The sequence below is a fragment of the Pholcus phalangioides genome, unplaced genomic scaffold (assembly GCF_987345545.1).
Source record: "Pholcus phalangioides strain wild (caught in Gottingen) unplaced genomic scaffold, Ppha-v1.0 ptg000018l_1, whole genome shotgun sequence".
Taxonomy (NCBI): Eukaryota; Metazoa; Arthropoda; class Arachnida; order Araneae; family Pholcidae; genus Pholcus; species Pholcus phalangioides.
Genome location: NW_028301611.1, coordinates 5,735,518 through 5,757,105, shown reverse-complemented (window position 1 = coordinate 5,757,105; position 21,588 = coordinate 5,735,518). Strand labels below are relative to the sequence as shown.

Sequence of the window (21,588 nt, the reverse complement as noted above, 5' to 3'; positions counted from 1 at the left end):
CTATTCCATTTATTAACAACCCTATTAGAGGTTATTCCCTATCTGTGTTATTTGGTATGGATATTTTTCAGTATTTCCGTAAATTCTGGTATAATAATGCATGATTTTGTGAATTCTCAAATATCTCTCTCCCCACCAGAATATATGAAATCGGGACTGAAAGGCCCGAAGTTATTAAAACGCCTCCGGCTTCGCTTTTAATTTTGCACCGGGTATCCCCGTAAGACGATGTGGTCTGGATGCCTCTTGCCTCCAAAGTAGTGTGGAAATAGCTGAAATTATTGTATACGGGTTATTATGTCGGTATAGGGCCCTGCGACACTGGAGTCATTGCCCGCTTACTTTTATGCAGAAAATATAGTCGACGCTGCTTATTTGAATCTGGGATAATGCTGTCATTCGGGTATTGTTATCAGTTTTAAAAAGAACGGAACGGACCAGTATCACGACACGGGAAAAAATTCGTTTTTATTATCGGGACTTCGGATAATATCTTTTTTTGCCGTCGAAAGTATTTTTGCTCTTTCTGAAGCTAAGGTTTGACCGAATTTATTTTTTCCCCTGTAAGTTCTGCAAGGCTAGAAGGGGCTCTCTTTCCCCCCCCCCCCCACCGTTGACAAACATTTCCGTACTTGGTGTTGCAATGGGTCAATCAGTCCGTAGTATTTTCGCTGTGATCCATTTACATGAGGAGATGCTTTTGCCATGGCGTAATACTGAAAATGAATGTATGACGATAAAAAATCATTTTCGTTCAATTCTTGATCAATTTCTTTCAATTGATTAGATTCAATTTCTTTTCCGAAAGACTCTCAAAGGATCCATGAAACGTATTGTACATTAAAAAAGCATCATAATTCATGATATAAATCACACATTTCCATTTAGACGCGTCACAATGGTTGAACAACAAAAATGCAGGAACATTTTGCAAGCAATCACGTGGGGAAAGAAAAACTGTTGTCCCGTTTGGAGCAAACGGTATGTATGGTTACCCTACTTTCAAACAGGACTTTTTCGTATATATAATCATTCGGTTGTTATCAGAAACCCGATGTGATCACATTAAGCGGCTTGGACTGTATTGTATATCAAGTACAGTATTTCTTTAATGTTCGCCTTTAAAGTAAAAAAAACCTATAATTCATATATATACTAGCTATAATACCCGGCGCTGCCCGGGTTTTCTTCAATTACTGGGAGGATTGAAAAAGTGGCAAACTAATATAAAGGCATAAATAATACTGGCATCACATTAAAGAAGTGACAAACCATTGTAAAGGCATATGCATGCCTAAAACGCATTACTAGGGAACCACGGTAACCAAAGTAAACATTCCGAAAGTGATTGTTGAGGCTCAGAAACCATTGTTGCCCGATAGTTTTTCCCCATTTCGGGAATTTTCCCTGCTCTGACGAACTTTTAAAGTAGCATATCGTTCAATTCTGGTATCGTTTGGTACATATGCGAAATTTATTACTCTTACTTGTGTTACATGTGTGCTTCTAGGGGCAGGTCACACGACATTTATGAGTATATATGCAAAATTTGACGACTATCGATCTAAAATTTTAGATTTGTATAGCGACACACACACAAAATAAATTTTATATAGATATATATGCTACGAGTATTGTGAGAATCATTTTTATGTGTATAAGTATTTATCGCCAGCCATAAATATTGCTCATGGCTCATCCACATTTAGTCCTCTATCACTGGAGAGTTCAGTAATGTGCACATAGTTTTTTTTGTGGTGTCGATTTACTCGCCATCGCTCCTATCATTTGCAGTAAAATCTGAAAGTGGAGGATCTCTATGCATCATCTGCCTCCTCTTTTTTTACCGTGAAGTGTTTTTCGTAGAACGACTTCATGAATATATGGTGATGCCCCACTCTGCCTTCTTTCTTCAGAGAGTGGGGCTCGTTTACATAGTACGGTACAAACAAGTACGTAGTCGTAGTATTATTCTCTAGGGAAGAAAAGAAGTGCGAGGAAATGTTCCAGAAAACTTTTTGTCGGATAGGAAAATATCGGAGAAAGAAAAAGTGTGTTTTGATGTTGTATTGGGCGTGGGGGAAAGGGAAAAAAAACTGATGTTTCTCTTGTAGAGATTTTTTTTTCTTTTTGGATGTGTTCACCAGCTGTTAAGTCATGTGCTGCTGCTGCTTCTCCACGGAATTTTCTTTTCCTCTTTTATCCTTTAAAGCAGCAGCTACCAATCTTGGATCTTTCCTTGTACATGACGTTCGGTTCTCGTTGAGGAAATTAAAAAAAAAATGTTTTTTTATTATTTACTTGCACACGTCTTTTATAAGTTATCTGATGATACTGGGTGCAATCGCAGAAAGTTTCGAGACGAAATGCTCAAAACCCTCATATCTCAGGAAGTAGTGTTCAGAATTTGTAATATCTCAAGAAGAAGAATTCATATCTCAGGAAGTATTTGCCGCCTGAAAGTTGGGTGGTTAGGGAGCTAGCCTCTCACTGTGTAGGTATGGGTCCGAATCCCGGTTCGGGCATGGATATCTACTAACACTAACAAATTCCCTGGAAGGGTCATGCGGATCTCTTGGGAATAAGTGTAGATCACGTTATTTACCTTGGGGAAAAATCAGTGTTTTCGATGTCTGCGGATATTGTTAACATAAATCCAATGATATCACTCTTCTGGTCTGAGCACCAGGCTCGACCCGCATTCTTAACGAAATTGTTTTTCGTTATATCGCGGGAAACCCGCAAAGCAAGTAAAAGCCAATAGTGCCGTCTGGTAGATATTTCAAAAACAAATCCGATGATACCCATTTCATTGAGTCAGTACCACTTCCGACACTGTCCCGCCCCTTCACAGGGGCAATGGCTAAAATTAGCTAAAACCGATAGAGAGTGGAAGTTATGTTCTGGTTTGGTGGTGGTCATGGCTGGACGGGTGGGCCCATGCATTAAGACGGCACAAGAAAGCACCATGGTGCTCGCAAACAACGGGTTTGAGACAGTGCTATATAGTGAGGGCCGTCTCGCCCACCCCCTCCCTTTAAAGTTGTTCTTGTCGTCTTGTCTCAGTGGGCGTGGTCTCGGATCAGGTGTGTGTGTCACTACTCTAATAATTTTTAACAAAAGTGCGACTTTCAAATACCAGGGTAGCCAGTGGTGATTAACCGGCTCTGTCAGGGTGATGACGTCAGCTGGTACCGACTCTGGTGCTTCGTGAGACGACCCTTATTATACGGTACTGAGTTTGAGATTTTTCTCCAATTCACAGTCTTATAAAACCTGGTTGTCTCTGAAAAACCCTTAAGGATCCCACGTTGTAATTTGTAGTATCAGTCTCCCTGAGGTCCTCAGCTTGGAGTCGCAAATGTGAGCCGATCTGCCCTTTAAAAAGTCTCGCTACAGAGGGGAACAGGCCTACAAACAGTACAAATATTCAATCATTACAATTCACTCACTTCTCTTCTGAAATATAGATGGCAGCACTGAGAAAAATCAGACAAAACTAGATACGCACTCAGACTGTGAGGTACACAGACTTACACTTCCGGCACAACTCACTAGGGAGTAAATTGCTCATGGCGAAAGACCTGAGTTGCGCTCGGTTTGAAAGAAAGAAAGCATCCGTCTCCCTGGTACACTCTGAAGGGCGATATCGCCCACTATTTAAAAAACACTTAGACATTCTGTGAATCAGTTTTAATGCGACAAAATGCGTTTCGCAAGTCATTATATTGGCTCTTATTTTTGAAATCAGCTTACGGAAAGTGCTTCGGATAACCTGAAACTCGGGTAATCGAGGCCCTAGTGTACCTCACCTCGCAATAATATGTCTTGGAACTTCTGGATGGGGGGAAGGAAGAGAATTTTTAGTTGTTTTTTTTTTTTTGGCTTACTACACCTGGTGGTGTCACCAGCTCTATGTTGATGAGCAGCAGTGTGCCATCACGTTCTCCGAAGACTGTTGAGTCTTATTTTTTTTATATCTCAGCGGTTTTTTTTTATTGTGATGACGTCGTTTTGAGAAATAGAATTAAAATACAAAAAAAAAACGTAGAAGGGATGAGAGAAGACCACAGAGAAGTTTGGAGATAGCGTCGCGCTCCCTCCTTCCTTCGTGATAAAAGTCTTCCTAGAGATTTATCGCCTACTGTCTGTCTTATGCTTCTTGTTGGCAATACACACGCTCGTGCTATGTCTTCCTTCTTTTATTTTGCTGCTGTCGTCACTGGTTAGTGGTTGGATGCTCAGAGGAACGATTGCTGATGATTTTTTGGATGGATGGTGATTTAGATGCGTGCGTACACGAGACGCCAAGTCTTATAGTGGATTTATGTGGTGCTTCCAGACAGAATTTCCGCAACTCGGAAATTGTGATGGTGTGAGTTTTTATCGTTTCCCGTTTTTTCTAATTTGCTATTATTTTGGTTGTTGAATTCTCATACCTGTAGCGCTGATGTGTATAAGCCTGTATGTACTAGTGCACCCTACATATACAGTAGGGGTGCACACTGCACAAACCTTTTCATTCCGCGAACCAGATATGCGATAATTCTGCCATTCGTGGACCAGGAACCTGTATATGTAGGGTGACCATATGACCGGTATTTTGGTCCTCCCAACTTTTTCCATAAAATATGTCCTGCTTTTCCTTTATTTTCAATAAAGTTTGGAACAACCTGTGGAGAACAATATTAATGAGCCGTGCTTATAACGCGATGAAGACGCAATTACCTCGGATATAACGACACTTTTGCTTTTTTTTTTATGGCGTTTTCCCAAGAAATTAATAGCATATCATATTGAGGGAATGCTTGGCTGAATGCTAGTCCGAATGTATTCGGACTTGCTAATAAGAATAACTTGTTTACGGACATTCTAGTTTCAATTCATCAAGTCCACTCACTACTTTAAATTCATACCCTTGTCAATGTATTTGGCTGTAATTAGCGACTTCCCATAGAACATTTTTTTCTTGGTTGTGATTGTCAACGTCTTTCGCCTAAGATAATTTTTTGGCTGTAATTAACAACTTTAGACATTTTTTTCGCGATATCCCACCCGTGGATCTTGATCTCCCGTATTTTTATGAAGTATGGCCAGCCTAGGCTTCTATCGTGTCGTGTGTGGTGGTACTTTTCTACCGGAAAACTTTTCCCAGGCCGGGTGAAACAGTTTGGCGGACCGGAAGTTGCCCCCCCCCCCCATACTTCAATAAAAAATATATAAAATCCCACCAGATGCGTCTTCAGAACATTCATAAACGTGCTGTCTTGCATGATCCATGCCACGAGTATGCTCCATTCAGGTGGGTTCGTTTCAAACAAGTGAGAGCAGGGCCGTCGACATGGTCATGGATCCTCGGTCAAAGCGATTTTTCTGAGGCCCCATACCTGGCTAGAAATGCCTGCCTGTAAATGCAAATGCTTACTCTCGCGATAGACCGGAGTTGTGCTCAGCTTGAAAGAAAGAAAGGAAAAAAGCCTATGTTGCGAATTTTAACCATATCCTAATTTTATGCTGTTAATATTAAAATGCGTAGCTTTGCATACATGCAAAGGGTCCATTATTAAGGTACATTGCTAATCACTGCAGCAAGTTTGAAGGTAAAAATTCAAAATCGACTTTGCACATAAGCTGAGGTCTTACTGGCTGTGTCGAATCAGCCAACTAGAAGACCTCAGCATATGTGCAAAGCACTGCACCAAAAGAAAACTATACAGGAAATGATCGAAAGAACTTACTGTGTGCGTGTACTGTATATGTCTCGGATCGGCAGACCTGTACCCTCCAACTGCTTACAATGTGTGGACTTCATTACCCTCTGGTGATAACGTGGAAAACATGGGGAGAATAAAATCTTGAAAGGACATATGGCCTTCAAAACAGTTGAAACCTCTTTCTTTGGGGCTCTCCACGTATGCGTGTTCGCAGAAAGAAGCAATAGTCAGATCACTGAAGTGTCCACCCTAAATGAAGCTGGCTATTCTCGTATACGTCAGCAACCACAATACTTTATGTGGCTTTTGCGGTGACTATATGCAAGAGGAACTGTTGCAACAACGCGTTTTCACTGCATACAAAAATTCTGCGCATTTGATGGATATAAATGGCGTTTTCTCAAAAGATCCTGAGTTCGAGTCGAAGTGAAGACATCTAATAAATGAATTATTTTATGGGAACGAATCGCGATCAGAGCCAAACGTTGTATTAACGTGAAAGTCGTACAACTGAGCGACGTATAAACGAGTTTCCAGAGTACTTTGCATATACATTTATACTTTATACGTGTACATTTATTTTTTGGGCAACTTTTGAGGCTCTGTACAGTCCCTTTAAGGGCGTTTTAGCAGTACAATTCGAGATAGATTTTTTAAACGATTTTTCTCAGAATTTATATACATGTCATTAACTCTGAAAAGAATTATCTGCTCGTGGGGAAGGGCATTTAATGATTAAGAGGGCAGTCTTAACAGCAACATCCCCACCCCCGACAAAATTATTTTTCTGAGGCTCTCCTATGTGGCTAGAACTACCCGACTACCAAACTGTGTACACGACTACCTGTCGTTTCGTAGGTGTGTGAGTGGGGTTTAGAAAGCGTGTTTTGTGCTTTCTCTTCACCCCCCCCCCTCCCCTGTTTTTGTCGCCGGATAAATATGAATAGACCCGCGTTTTCGTGCCTGTGTGTGTGCGAGAATTACGTAAATGAATTTTCGAAGTTGTAAATATTCAAGCTAGTTTTTGTTTTGGTTTTTTGCACGTGCTCCGTGTCAGTTAAGGGATGGCACGGCTCTTTGCTTTGGAAATTGCTTCACGCCGTCTGAAATTTCGTCACGTAATGGCGATTGCACGATGCTCACAACTTTTCTTTCAAGCCCATTTCTGTGAAACTCTGAAGTTTTTGGATATACAGTGGGTTATATCGATCTCGGTTGTAAGGACACCTCGGTTATAACGTCAATAATTGGTGGTTTTAACTAATTCCCATAGAGAATATTGGTAACTAACCTTGCTTATAACGTATATAACGATAAAAAAAATTTTATTTCGTATTACAGTCTAATTCCGTTTTAACGAATACCATTATGGCGAAAATCTTGTTTTAACGAACACTTTTCTAATCCCTCAAATAATTTCTCACAGGAACAATGCAAACAACCTGAAATTCCTTTATAATGAAATTTCGTTATAACGAAGTTATTTCTTCGGTCTCTTGGAGTTTGTTATAATGGGATTCGACTGTATTTATCATAATTAGGGTGGTAATATAACATGTATATAGGCATTTCGTAATTTTGCTCTTGACTTTTTTATTTTAAAAGGCCCTTAATTTCGATGAAGCTTACTTTAATTCGTAACCCTTACTAAAATTGGCAATGAAGATAATTTGCATAATTTATAGATTATATCGTAGTAATTATGACTACAAATACCAATATTAATATTACATATTTGCCGTTTTCAATTGGTCTTAACGCATGGGCTCATCCGGACATTGCCTGGGGGGGGGGGGAATCATGTGCAGAAAGGGCTTCATGAAAATGAGATCTGATCAAATTTTCGACAGTGATCATATAAATTGAAGAAGAGAGTACCAGAAAAATCACTTTGGCCTGGGGGCTTGTGATTCTGTTAAGACGGCCGTGTTTAACTTTATGTTTTTACGTGAAATACATTTAAAATCACTTCAAACTCGCTGTAGCACTGCATTTACTGCCAAGAGTTATTTATGAAGAATAAATGACAGTTTGGCTCACGTCTGGCAACATTTTTAGCAACAATTGAAGATGTCCCGTATTTGTGATCTCAATTTTCCATATTTGCCCTTCCTGATGAAAAATGGTCACCCTAATTATAATGAAACAACAACTTCATGCACACTATTTGGTTGCACCTGATTATGTGTTTTATACTAAAAAGGCCTTGTGAAAACATCAACCTTGGTTGTAACGACAAAATTTCGTGGAATCTTCGATGTCGTTATAACCGAGTTTGACTGTAATTTGCTTCATTTTGGGCAATGATTATTTAAATGGGCATTATTGGATAATTCTCATGAGTATAAGATTATAATATGGAAAACAGTCATGTATACAGCACAGTATGAAAGTAGTCAAATCTGCCGACCGAAATTTGGGTCCTTTTTCCGGACCCTTCACCAAATTCCGAATATGAAAAACGGACCCTGCAAGAAATCTAGGTATGAAAAACGGACTCTTCACAAAATTCCGGACCTAAAAAAAGAACCCTTCACAAAAAAATTCAATATCTGAAAAACGGACCCTTAACAAAATTCTGGATCTGAAAAATGGACCCTTCACAGAATATAAATTGAGACCATAAATTTAGCCATTCATTTCCCGCAACTGATTCGTTACATTCGAGCCGCTTATTGGTGGTTTTTTTTTCCCAAGTTTTGTAAAAGACCTTTTATCAAACTTTTATAGTCAAATCACAGGCCCGGTCTATCTCCAAATTTGTTTAGGCTTGTCAAGATATGTTTCTTGGATTCCCGTATGCTTCGAGTTTCCTATGTTTAAGTAAAGTTTTGGGTGGAGTTCGATGTCGATGCACTCGGAAGCAACTCTAGCATTTCGTTTTTTTTTTTGTTTCTCCCACCTTTATTTTTTCCAGTGTTGTTTCCAGAATGTAATTATTTTAACATGTTCAAGTTTTGTTTTTTCCATGCGAATTTCAGATGCGGTTTTAGTTGACAGTTCTTTTGGTAATGAATCGGGTGGAGTCGGCAGTTTTTCTTCCCATCATTCTGGATTCAACTTCGTGACGATCCGTTTTTATTTTTCATCCTCCCATCTTTTCATCCGCTCCGTAACTTATCATGAGAAAACGAAACTGAAATAATAATAATAATAATAATAATGAAATAATAATTAAAAAATAAGACGAAGTATGTTGGCCACCACTATTTTGAATGGCAGATGCCACGGGCGGCCGTCAGTTGCATGTGAAGGTTCCAGTAAATTCTCTTTTACGAAACAAGAAAAACTTTTCCCACTTTTTTTTTTGTGACCCCGAGTTCCTTCCCTTTGAAAATTGCCATTCATTGACCCCGGGCCGAGTAAATACAACTAATTGCTCTCCGTGTAATTAGTTCGTTTCGCCTTCTTGCCCTTATCATTCGTAATTTGCGACCCTTTCCTTTTGTGCCTGACTTCCTTTTTTTTTTTGCCTCCTTGTAAAAGGAACTCCTTTGTTTTTGCCCGAATTTACTTAGTGGCTTTTGAAATGGTGCAATCAAGGCGAGACAGATATAAGAGACCTATCGATTTGTTTTAACGCTGTCTCTTCTCTCGCTTTGCGCGGCTACACGGAAAAGATTCACCGCAAGTAATTGTAGCAGTAAATCACTTACTCCGCGTGATGGGAAAAATACAGATTCTCTCTCTCTCTCAGATTCAAAGACTGACTACATATACCATAAATTACCTTTCCCCAGGTGACAATTTGCCACGTTCTCAATCCTCTGGCCGAATGTTTCTTCGTTCCTGCTAAAATCAATTCCGTGCGTCGATTTACATATGAAAGAATGAAATGTATATTCCTCGTTGGTTAATGATAGCTCGCAGATTTTTTTTTCCCCTAAATGTTTGCAACTGATAATAGCTTTTTCTTCGATTTTTGCGTTAAGGGAAAACTGAAAGAGGAAAAATATGTCTATTCATCATTTTTTCGGTTGAAATCTTAGGTGTGTTGTGGCTGCGTTTATCGGCCGTTTTATTTATCTACGAGTAACTGGAATTAACGTGATATGTGGTGTAGTGAATTGCTTCAAAGTTTTGTCATGTTGATGCTGTTCGAACACGATTTTAGGCGTTATGCAATGCATGTCTTGTTGTTTTTCTCCTCCCGTTTTCAAGTTTCATTATGTATGAGCAGCACACGTTTTCTCGCTGTAGGAAGTGAAAAATTGAAAGTTAGATGCAATATTGGCTATTGCATTTTTTTTTAAAATCAATTTTCAAGCCATTTTTTCCATGGAATAGATGTGATTCCATGATTAGTGTGAACCCGAACTTGATATTTTCGCTTTATCTGAAGAACTCGTTTCAATCTGTGTTATCATGCGTTAAATGAGACGAAAAAAGACTTTAAATGCAGTTTACTGTCGTCGTAAGGAGGTCGATGGGTGCGATCGCTCCCTCCCCCCGTTCAGTGAAATATCTTATTAACGGCACAAAGTTGGGAGCGTGCAGATGGATATTCGCCTCCCCGTTTACTGTACACATCCTCGGTGATTCCTCCTCCCCACCCTCTTTGGACGAGGAGTCTGTAACCTATGTCTCGTGCCTAATATTTTATATTCGTGGTTAAAAAAATGGCATCTGTGAAAGCAACACAAAATATTTGCAATTTGTATCAATATCGCAGCCAGCCATTAAGTGCTTGTAAAACGAAAGACATAATTTTTTACCTGTTTCTCTTGGGAAAAACGTTTGGCTCTCCTAAAATCATTTTCCGTTGCTTAGATTTTTTTTTTCGATTTGGCTAGCCCTGATTAGAGTGTTGATCAAGACCTCGCGAGCACTTTCGATTGCTTCTGTAACGGTGCTCGCGAGGAACAGCTTGAAGGTGCTTGATTTTCGGGATACGCACATGTGATGAGGCTAAAAATGCAAGAATGTTATAAAAAATAGAATATCCCCCCATGCAGTAATAATCCCAACAAGTAGAAGCGGATATCGTTTCATTACAGCGGATGGATGGAGTCCTCTTTTCTATTCGAGAAACCAGCCTCCCGCGTAATAAGTTTTCTGTCACGTTCTTTTCTTTTATAGGTTTTTTCTTTTTCTCTGACTCTTTATCTTCCATTACGGATTCACTCTTGACTACTTTTCTGAAACTTTCTTGGACAATGTCTTTGCCAGTGCTTTCATTTTTTTTACTCCATTTCACTTCTTTATATGAAACTGTTTTGTGCCCCCCCCCCCCCATCTACTTCACTTGGAATGGGTTTCGGGGGGTTGATTCTCCTCAGTTGTTCTCTGTAATTTGACAAGCGCCGAGTGGGAAAGATCCTCTCTTCTTCTGGGATGGAAATTCAAGAAAGTAGAAAGAAAACCCCTTTCTTCTCACTTTTTCCTATCTTTTTTTTTTATGTTCATATATATTACGTATTATTATTTTCTGTGTGTGTGTATATGGTGCTGGACGCTTCTTGAACCTGTAATCTGCTCAGCAAAAGCCATCGGAAATTTTCTTTCATAAAAAAAATATCGGTGTTTATTATGTCTTTTCTTCTACCTTCTTGGCAGGATTGTGAGAGGGAAAGTCGTTGACCATTTGATACTATTGGCTATAGCGTATATGCTCAACTCATGGCACGCGGGTCGAATGTGGCCCTCGGATTCATCTGGTGTGGCCCATGACCTCAAACCTAATTTTGTAAAAAATGAACTAAGTGGCACATTTACGTGGCACGTCACTTAAGTGACGTGTGGCATATTTACAGATCCACTTGAGTGGACCCCGGCACATGTACAGATCACTTAAAAGCCCCGTGACACATTTATAAAATCTTAAGTGACCCACTGCGCAGTTGCACATCACTCAAGTGGCTTGAGAAAAAGATGCCCATAATACGAGAGAACTATTTCTCTAGAGTTGGAGCGTCTAATCTTTGGGTTTTCTGGGCCGCATTCAGGGCTATCCTAACAGCATCATGGGCCCTCGAATAAAAAGATGCGCTCTTGCCATTCTCTTTACAGCACTGAAGTAAAGCCATTTAAAATCTTTTATTAATAAATTTTTTCTCTCATTCGTGTCTCATCATCATGAAGTCCCTTGTGCACTTCGGGTGAGAGGGGCTCATGCGTCCAGTGGGAAGTGGGCCCTGATCACATTGAAAGAAGGGGAAAAACAATTTTTAATCTTACTGGGATAAGAAAACCGTTTTAGACTACACTTGAAATAAAAAATCAAACGATAGCTGATGAAAAAGCTTTGAAACCAAATTAAACATTCTAAGCACGTGTTTCCACTACCAAGTGACAAAATACACCTATAGACGAGGGGCAATTGCGCCCCCCCCCCTTCACTATACACATCCCAGTGATTCTGTATCTACATTTATATCTTATATATTTTCCTACCTTGTCTCCTTATGAATCTAGCCTCTAAGATTGAAAAATCATAAAAATATTTCCAAGTTAGAAATTTCTTGTTGAGCCGCAAAATTTGTTCTAGATCACAGGGTGGGCCCGCTATTCTGTAAGAAAAGCCATATTCATAACCGTGGATATACATCGTTATTGGAGTGGTTATAGTGACGGACTCGCGATGCGAGGATCCGGGTTCAAACCCCACAGTGGTGGTCGGCTGAAGTTGGTTTTCTGTGGTTCCCAACTTCAAGGCGCAAATGCGAGCCGATCTCCCCGTTAAAAAGTCTCGCCACAGAGAGCAACAGTCCTACAACGATAAATCATTCAATCATAACACTTCACTCATAGTTAGAAAAAAAAAAACTGGTGGCAGATGGCAGCACTACACATAACAAACATTACACAGAAACAAACTTTACGTCAGGTTGCACTACACGTACACGCACATTCCCGCATGTACCGATTCGTTGGGGGGTTGAGTGGGGGGGTTCATTTGGGGTGTAGCAGTAGTAGGTAGGGGCCTCCAAAAAATGGCTCGAGGATCCATGATGTTCTTAAGTCAGCCACCTCGTTGGGCAATTTGCCTGTTGTGGCGTTGTATTTGTATTTGATAATATATCCATAGGCGTACGCAGAATTTTCTCGAGAGGCGTATTTTCAGATTTTTTTCCCTTCTGAGAGGAGTTTACTTTTTTCCCTGCAAAATAACACTACAATCTTGGCTCAAGGAGAAGGAGTTAGAACACCAACCCCCCCCCCCCCCTTGCGTACGCCGATGGATATATTAAATCACATTTTATATTAAGTCAGCGCTTGACAAATCCCAGGCACCAGGTCTTCATGGAGGAAAAAAAATTGGTTCCGTCAAATGGTTTAATAATAAAATTAAAAAAAGTCTAACGGCCGTATTCACCGATAGAGTTTATCTGCAATCGCAGGTTAAAGCATAAGTAGAGATGCCCCCCTGCCCGTATCTCCGCCCATAGGTTAAAGGATTAGGAATCGACACAGATTGGCTAAAATTCCGAATTTAACCAATCCGTTTCTATCTCTCATCCCTTAACCTGCGATTCCAGCTAAACTATGTCAGTGAATACGTCCGCTGTGGTCATAGACTCGCATCGCGAGGACCTAGGTTCGAACCCCAAAATCGCCACAGTAGTGGTCAGCTGAAGTTCATTTTCTGTGGTTCTCCCAACTTCCAGGCACAAATGTGAGCCGATCTTTCAGTTAAAAGTCTCGCCACAGGGAGCAGCAGCCCCATAATGGTATACTATTCAACATTACACTTCATGCATAGTTAGATAAACTTATAGCAGATGGCAGCACTACATATTACAAACATTACACAGAAGGTTCACTGTATGTACACACACATTCCATGTACCAATCCATTAGAAGATCCACAGAGGAATATGGGCAAAGTGCATGTCTGGTTTAATAGTAGTGAATAGGGCTGTAAGGGGAACAAATATTTTTTAAATTTATGTTATTGTGTCTACAGCCATGGGAAAAAGTTACTAAGTTCTCAAAAAGTTGGGAAAAGATTGTTTTGGACCTTTTTTAGGAAAAAAATCAATTTGCGGCTAAAAAATTTAGCTGTCACCTGCTTTTTTTGTCTTTTTAAGATTTCTCCAGCCATGTATTAAATCTAAATTCACTATCGTAACTATTTTATGTCTGAGATCAGAAAAGGGATAAAACACACATCCATGTGCTAAGATAGTTTGAAGACCAATAAAATTTAATTTACCCTTAGCAAATGTTTAATTGGTATTTCTTGGCGTTTTAGTTAAACAAGTGGGCATTCATTCACATGATAAAGCAGGGACTCTCAACTTGTGGGTCATGACTGCAACGGGCAATCAAGAGTTGGGTCTTATAAATTGCCTGAGTCTTGTTATAAATCCACTTATTTCGCCAATGGTTATCACTAATTTTGAAATTGACTCATGAGTCATGTGATCATGTTAATTTTGGGTCGCAGGTAAAAAGGTTAAGAACTTCTGATATAAAGCTTCACTGTACCTCATGCATGTTACCATTTCCCCCTGAATTTGCTAGCATGCCAGAAATAACTTTTTTTTATTATGCAGTGAAATTTTAATCACAGATTCTGGAAAATTCTTAAATATTTAGACACAAAAAATCAATTGAATTGGCTTACTTACTAACTGAAACTGTGACCCAGTCCATTGAATTGGCTTCGTTTTTGAACCTCGTTTGTCCTTTGTGTTTTACAAACTGCATTGGGGGTCATTTGAATTTTAAGTTTGTTTTTCCTACTATCAATATTGGTCTATTAAAAATGTCACACAGTAAGCACGTTTGTTCTCGTAGATTAGATGTGCTTATTGAAAAAATTAGTAGACTGCAAGTATTTTTATATTCTTTGATCATGTGTTTTAAGATTTGAATAAGCAGAGAAAAAAATATTGGAGAATGCACTGCAAAAATTATATTGTAAAGCAGAAGTGACTGCATATTTCTTCAATCTCTGAACTTGCAAAGAAAATAAAAACTCTTTAAAACACAGTATTTGCATTCTGTAATGGGCCTGCAATTGTTTAGGTTAGAACGATAAGTAAATGCTTAATTTTCATTACCATTATCAAATTCCTGTACAAACATGTTTGCTTCTGTGAAAACTATTTTTTTTATTCCAATTCACATATTTATACATTATTTAATATAGATTGTCATCAGTCTTTTAATATTTTACGTGATCTTTGTTGAACCTCGCTTTTCTCGGCATGTCTGGCACAGACCGGACTAACATTCAAAACACTGGTTAACCCCAATTTTCACGGCATGCTGGATGATATGGTACACAGTTTTTTTTTCTGAATTTCTTAATTTTTATGCACATTTTTTTTCTTCTCTTTGCAGCAGTCTCAAAAAAGTGGAGGCATTCATTTGAGCAATTCTTGCCCGACGCTGTACCCAAATTCCACAAAATCTGGTGAGTTTTTATTTTTTACTGTATTTGATTGCATTAGTTATTCAAATTTTCCAACTCACGGTATCAAAATAAGGCCGCCTCATTAATAATCTGTGTCCTTTATGCAAAGTGATATTCTAGATAGGGGACACTTGACTGTAAATATCATAGCAAATCATAGGCTTATACTTACTGTCAAAAATCAATGTATGAGGTCTTTATCAAGGCCCGCTTTTTCTTTGCACCCACAACTAAACTACAAGTCTTGCAGCTCTGAAGATTTTTTTAAGGAATCGGTGCCTGTGTCAAAAGATGTAAGTAGGTGTGTGTGCCCTTAACATATTTATGATGTATGAGGTTAGTGCAAAGTGCTATCTATCTTTCAACTTGAAGTGAAAGTGGTGGATGCCTGAATTTTTGCACTTTGCTATTAGATGAGATAACTCCTTCAGTTTGTTTCAACTGAAAGATGCAACTGAGTGGATGTCACTTCCCTTAATTAGGGCAGTAACTATTCAGGGGCAACTAGGGTCCCAAGCTACAGAGGAAAGACGACTAATTAGCTGTGGCAAGATTAACATCTGAGCCTCAAACATTCATCTCAGCAGCTTGTAGAATGTCCCTACCTTTAACAAATACTATCTGATGATCAAAAAACACAAAACTGTCACACACTCACTCTCTCTCTCCAAATTATTTTTACAGTATTCAATCTATTTTGCTACAGGTGGGTATGCAAAACGTACATGCTATGGGAAGAAATGCAAATTCTTCCCATCGTATATTTCTGTTACAGATAAATGTGCAAAACTAGTTTGTTACGGCTAGTTGTGCTTATTTAATGATTTTGTTCTACAAATAGGACCACAGTGATTGTTAACTGGCCAGTTGTTGATAAGCCGAAATAGTTCTGTGTCAAAATTCTGCCATTTGCAGTTCCACATAGAAAGTGAAACTTCATTACAATGATACTCGATATAGTGACAAATCCCTTTAAAGCAATATTTTCTAAAGTCTTGTTTGGAAATGCCCATAGTCCAATACTACTACCTCTCAATATAACGATAATCCCTTGTTAACTTTTCTTAGTCCAAAGAATATCATTATATCGAGATTTCACTGTATAAAACTTTAGTATTCAATAAAGCTATCTTATGCGTGTAATGTGTTTTTTTTTAATTTTAATTTTTTTTCTCTCTTTCTCTGTAGACCATGATAGTACATCCCAGAGCAACAGCCTACTTAGAATGAGAACTCTCCATCATCGGCAGACTTCTTTGTCGTCAAATTCACGTTCTTTGGATTCTACACTGTTTGATTCGATCAATGTGAAAATCCATATCAATGACATAACCCCGTCAGTGTCTCAAGAATGTCTACAGCCGACATCGCCTGTGAGTGAAGAGGATGAAGAAGCCTATCGCTATGACAGGTTACTCAGAGGCAGTACCAAAAGCACAGAGACTGTATCTACTATAGGAGGTACTGCTTCTAGGCGGTTAGCAAAGAAGTCAACCAAGAAAGGTCCTGTCAGGCGACAGAGTTGGTCTTCCTTGGGTGCTAGCTTATCTCAAGACAATGTCGCTGATAAGCAGTCTGCACCGAGAAGGTGGGGGTTTGCAACTTTTTTATTATACTGTATTTTGTTTAAGATTTAAACCTTAAAATTGATTCTATCTTTTCAATGATACCATATGCTGAAATGTAAATCTTTGTTTTATTGATAAGCGTATAAACTGGTGCCAAATATAGTGCAATATGTATCAGAGCAGAATGTGTGAACGTGGCTGTATGGATGCAGTTCGTTGGACGTGTGACACTTTGACTGATGCCATTTTGATAGTGGACAATCGGCAAGATCATTGCAATCTATCGATTTAGAATTTATTGAAATTAAAAAAAAATTATCTATGAATTTCCACAAAGTTGGATAGTCAACACTGAATTCGGCTTGCAGGCATTAGTAAACTGCTTCTGCATAATTATTTGTGCAGGCTTCATCATGTACATTGCACTTATAATAGGACCAAGTTGCTGGCTCAAACAGCAGCCGACTGTGACGATTGTTTCGGCACAATCTTCTGATGTAATTGTCTTCAAAGTAATTTAACACTGGTATCAAACTTTCATCAATAGCTGGCACATTGCCATCTTCATTTACCCTTGGTAAAACGTCCATTGCATCTTCGACATTGGCCATGAGTATAAAAGTCATACCAGGAGATATACGAGCCTGTAAAGTCCGAATCAGTGTTGTATCAATGAGTGAGATATTCAGAAGTGAGACACTGCTTTATATTTTTTACTGAGTGGAATAAACATCCGTGCAAATCCGCATTTAGAAATGCATTGCTCGTGTTGAAACCGTGGCATCCAAGCAGCACAAGTCTAAATGTGTTGCTTCCAATGAGCTGCGTCCAAGCGTAATGTACCTATATACATGCATAAATGAATTTCAATTTAATTAATACTGCCAGATTAGTATAAGACATCGGTATTTTCTTGGTAGTTTTCATTGAACCTAAAAAAACCAATTTTTTTTCATTAACCTTTTATATTACTAAAATTAGTGTAGGTAGAATATAATATATTAATAGTATTAGTAATATTCTTTTTTTATATTCATTGTATTATAAGATGGAGTCTGAGCAGTTTGGATTCGGATGCTGAAGAAGCATTCAGTGATGCTGCAGAATGTTTCTCCGATCAGGCTCAACAATTCTCACCTAGTTCCTCATCAGGTGTTGGCACCTGCAGCTACAATAAAAGCATTTCAGTCTCTGCGCCTGAAGTAGAGAAATCCAGAATGCTTTCAGGTACTACTTGGCTTTTTGTTCCCTTGCCTCCTTCTGTCTTATTTGCCAGCTAGTTTCCTTGGATGTGTTATATGTTTGTGATAACTAGAGCTCAGATAATATTTAAAAAGACTAAAAGAGTGGCAAAATATGCAGATTTGCATTAAAAAATACCAAAATACGCACTAAAAATCACAATATGCAAAGAAAAATTCCTGGAAAAGTTGTTAAAACTTCCAAAATTTTTACTAAAACTGAAGAAATACATGTGTATGCATTAAAAATTAAATGCCACTCAAAAAAGTGAACATGATTTTTTCAATGCATATTTCCTATTTTTGATTGTATATCAATTGTATTGTATATCAGAACATTGACATTTACAAAAAAAAGTCATGCATATATCTTCTACATGTTTTTTATATGAAAATTTCTAGTTACCAGCAGCTATTCACTAATAGGAAGAAAATTTTGCTCTAAAGAGAAATTAAATATGTACATGTACACACAATAGAAGAACAAAAACAGTGTGTCAAAAGTGATCAATGAGTGGTCACCTTAGATTTAGCATTTGATTTAAAAAAAAAAATGTGGCAAACACCCCCAGTAAGCACACAGCCCTCAGCATAGGCAACCCTCAGCAAAAACAACTGTTGGCAACGTTCACATTATTATGATTAAGATAAAGTGTTTGTTTTTAAAAAAGCAACACACAATTCTGAATTGGATTTTCTCGAGGGATACTTCATCAGAACATGCCAGAATTTCCTCGTTAATGATGGAAGAAACACACCACCTATTTCGTCAGCTTGGACAGGCTTTATTAACCTCAGTCGTCACAAAACTTTCATCACTTTGCAACAGATGGCTCCCCAATTCGCATCCAAAGACCACTCGGATGCAGCAAATACAAAGGTGAACTCTTCGGACGACCAGACATAAACATCACCCCTCCATGACTGATTCGTGTGAATTCTGACCACGAGGTCCTGATGACGGCTCTCCATTGAAGAGCCGAAACGTGTCACAATTTTTGTATAAATTTGTTATTGTTAACCCCTCCGTGTGAATCATTAATTTTTTGTTGGTCGCTTTCTTTGTTGACGGAGGCTAATGCATAACACAAAAGGATTTCATAAAAGTAAATTCAAAGGGAAGGTACAGATGCTATCTTACAGATCATTGTTCGTGTGCGTTAAAAAAACTGATGTATGCCATACATTATGAGCAATATGCATTAAAAAAAGTTTTAAAAAATGAGCTTTTTTGTAAAACTTCAAAAATACACACTTATTTTGAAAATTCAATTTTATGCATTAATACCAAAAATAGGCAAAACTATGCAAATTCATATACATATAATCGGGGCTCTAATAATAGCATTAAAATATAAAGTGGAACCTTCCATACTAGACACTTCCTATTAGCGGCCCCTCTCATTAACAGATGCTTTTTTCTAGTTACATAGATAGTAGTCAATATATTTTACTATTTCTTAATGGACACTCCTTATTAGCAGACAAAATTTTTTGATCCTGTCTGTGTCCATTATGAAGAGGTTCTACTGTAGGCAAATTGATTTTTTACATTTTTTCATGACAAATCATTGTGTATAGGTCATCTACTAAATAACAATGAGGGTTATTGTTTATTTTCAGATGGAAACAATGAGGAGTCATCTTTATCTAAGTCAGCCAAACAATCTGTCAGTGTACCAAGTATGCGGGACATCACAGTCGACATCAAAGAGGTAATTTCATTTGATATGCAGTCTGTATGCATGCTTGTAACTGTGTGGCTTAGTGCATTATAGTTGCATTTTTATCCTAATATGCCATGAATAACTGAAAAAATAATTTTTGAAAACTTTGTTAAAATTGTCACAGTAGAAGGGATACTATATATCAGTCTCTCAAATTTAAGATCCAAACCATAGAGGGTCCTATATGTTACACATAGCTTTTACTGCGGGGCATTATCACCCACTTTGGGAATTGCTGCTCTATACCATTGGGTACACAAGAATCAGCCAGGAATATATATATATATTATATATATATATGTTATAAAGAGCTCAGAGATAGATGGGCTATGTATATAAAAAGGTAAAAGTCAATGCTGTTCTAAAAAATTACGGTTTTTAAAGTACCAGTGGCAGGGGGATATTAAATTCATAAAAGTAATCATGTCAATATGTTTTACTATAAAACATTATAATTCATATTTTCTACCATTCTATTTTTTTCTATATAATAATCTTATAACTTAAAATGGGTCTTAAATTCTCTTTAAAGAGGGAAATTAATGAAAAATTCAAAAACAACTCATTATTATGTTTTATATACCTAATTTTTTTTTCTTTTACAGAATGTCAAACCTGCCAGTTCTCATGGCTCTGATAGTTTGAACGAAGCAGCTAAAGGGTTTCTCGCTAGTTTTAGGAGCAGTCCTCTCCAGAAATCTCTGTCAACACCGGCCATAGCGATGGAGAATAACGCTGTTGCTGAGCTGCAGAAGAGTGTCACCGGTGGGTTTTTATTTTTTTGGACAAATCTTTTCACAATGCAGTGCACTACACTTAATATGATCACAGGGAGGACTTTGAGTTTTGATAACAAAACTGATAGATAACTGAAGAAAACCTAGATGCAAGTTAGATGGCCATGTGTCTTGTTTTAAATGAGCAGTTCTGCTTCCACAAAACTAGTAGTGAAATTTTGAAATTTTCAATCTTACCACCGCATTCCACTGACTAATTCTCTGTAATTTATAATACTGATTGAAAAATGAGATTTTTTTTTCTTTTATGCAAAGACCATGCATTTCTTTCAATTCAATTATTGCAATGAGTTAAAATATACCTGCTTGATGTGGGTTATGGCACATTTTTCAATGAACAAATTTACCAAAGATCTCTGAAAAAGACTTCTAGCCAAGAAATTATGAATCTGGCAAACTGAAATTATGAACTAAAAAGATGAAAGATGTCTTTTCTCCCCTTTCTTTTGCCTCTACTGTAGGAAGTCTTTTGTGAACGCCACACCAGTCGAAAAAATTTTCTTTATTAAGCATACTCTTACACTATGTATTCTAAACCATACACACATGCACTAATATTCACACTTCAATACCAAAAGCACATTGAGCTATAAATTAAACATCATTTTTCAAAGACATGACATTATGTTACAGTAACAAAAAAATATATTGATTATTTAATGAAAAATATTTATCTTTTCTTACTATGTTACTTTCATAACTACACTGACAATTAGTTAGTTCATGGAAAAATTTCAGAGGTACATTGTCATATTTTTTTCGTAGATGAACATTTGAAATACGGACGAATGTGTAAATTGACCCTATTTTCTTGTCTGTAAATTTTTTTTTGAACTGCATATTTTACTCTGTAAATATTTCTTAATCGGTCCTAATATGATGAATTTCATATTTTTCAGTGAAAGACGAGAGGCCAACTCGCCAAAGGTATGTTATTGATTTTCATTTATGTGATAGTTTCAATACATTCGCTAATATATGGGCCATTTTGAAAATTTTTAACAGAAAAATTTATTTCAATAGTTATATGACTGAGAACTCTCTCTCTCTCTCTCTGTTACTTTGGAGGGTGCGATTTCACTAAATTTCAATAACTTTTGATGTATTATTGCAAGCTCTGCTTGAAATAACAGGAAATTTCTTGAACTTAAAAAGACAAAACTTTCAAAGATCCTCA

General features: G+C 37.8%; 1 protein-coding gene across 4 annotated transcripts in view; it reads left to right on the top strand.

Annotated features, from left to right (window-relative positions):
• Positions 1-21,588, top strand: part of LOC149071617 (rho guanine nucleotide exchange factor 28-like) — a 270,366-nt gene that overhangs the window by 210,859 nt on the left and 37,919 nt on the right. For 3 of the 4 annotated variants that reach the window (XM_089247789.1, XM_089247792.1, XM_089247793.1), the window contains 6 exons: positions 15,006-15,078; positions 16,267-16,666; positions 17,695-17,873; positions 19,511-19,602; positions 20,220-20,379; positions 21,311-21,338. In XM_089247789.1, coding sequence (XP_089103915.1) covers positions 15,006-15,078; positions 16,267-16,666; positions 17,695-17,873; positions 19,511-19,602; positions 20,220-20,379; positions 21,311-21,338 — 932 coding nt within the window. The remainder of the gene's footprint in view (positions 1-15,005; positions 15,079-16,266; positions 16,667-17,694; positions 17,874-19,510; positions 19,603-20,219; positions 20,380-21,310; positions 21,339-21,588) is intronic. The other variant, XM_089247791.1, reaches the window with a different exon arrangement.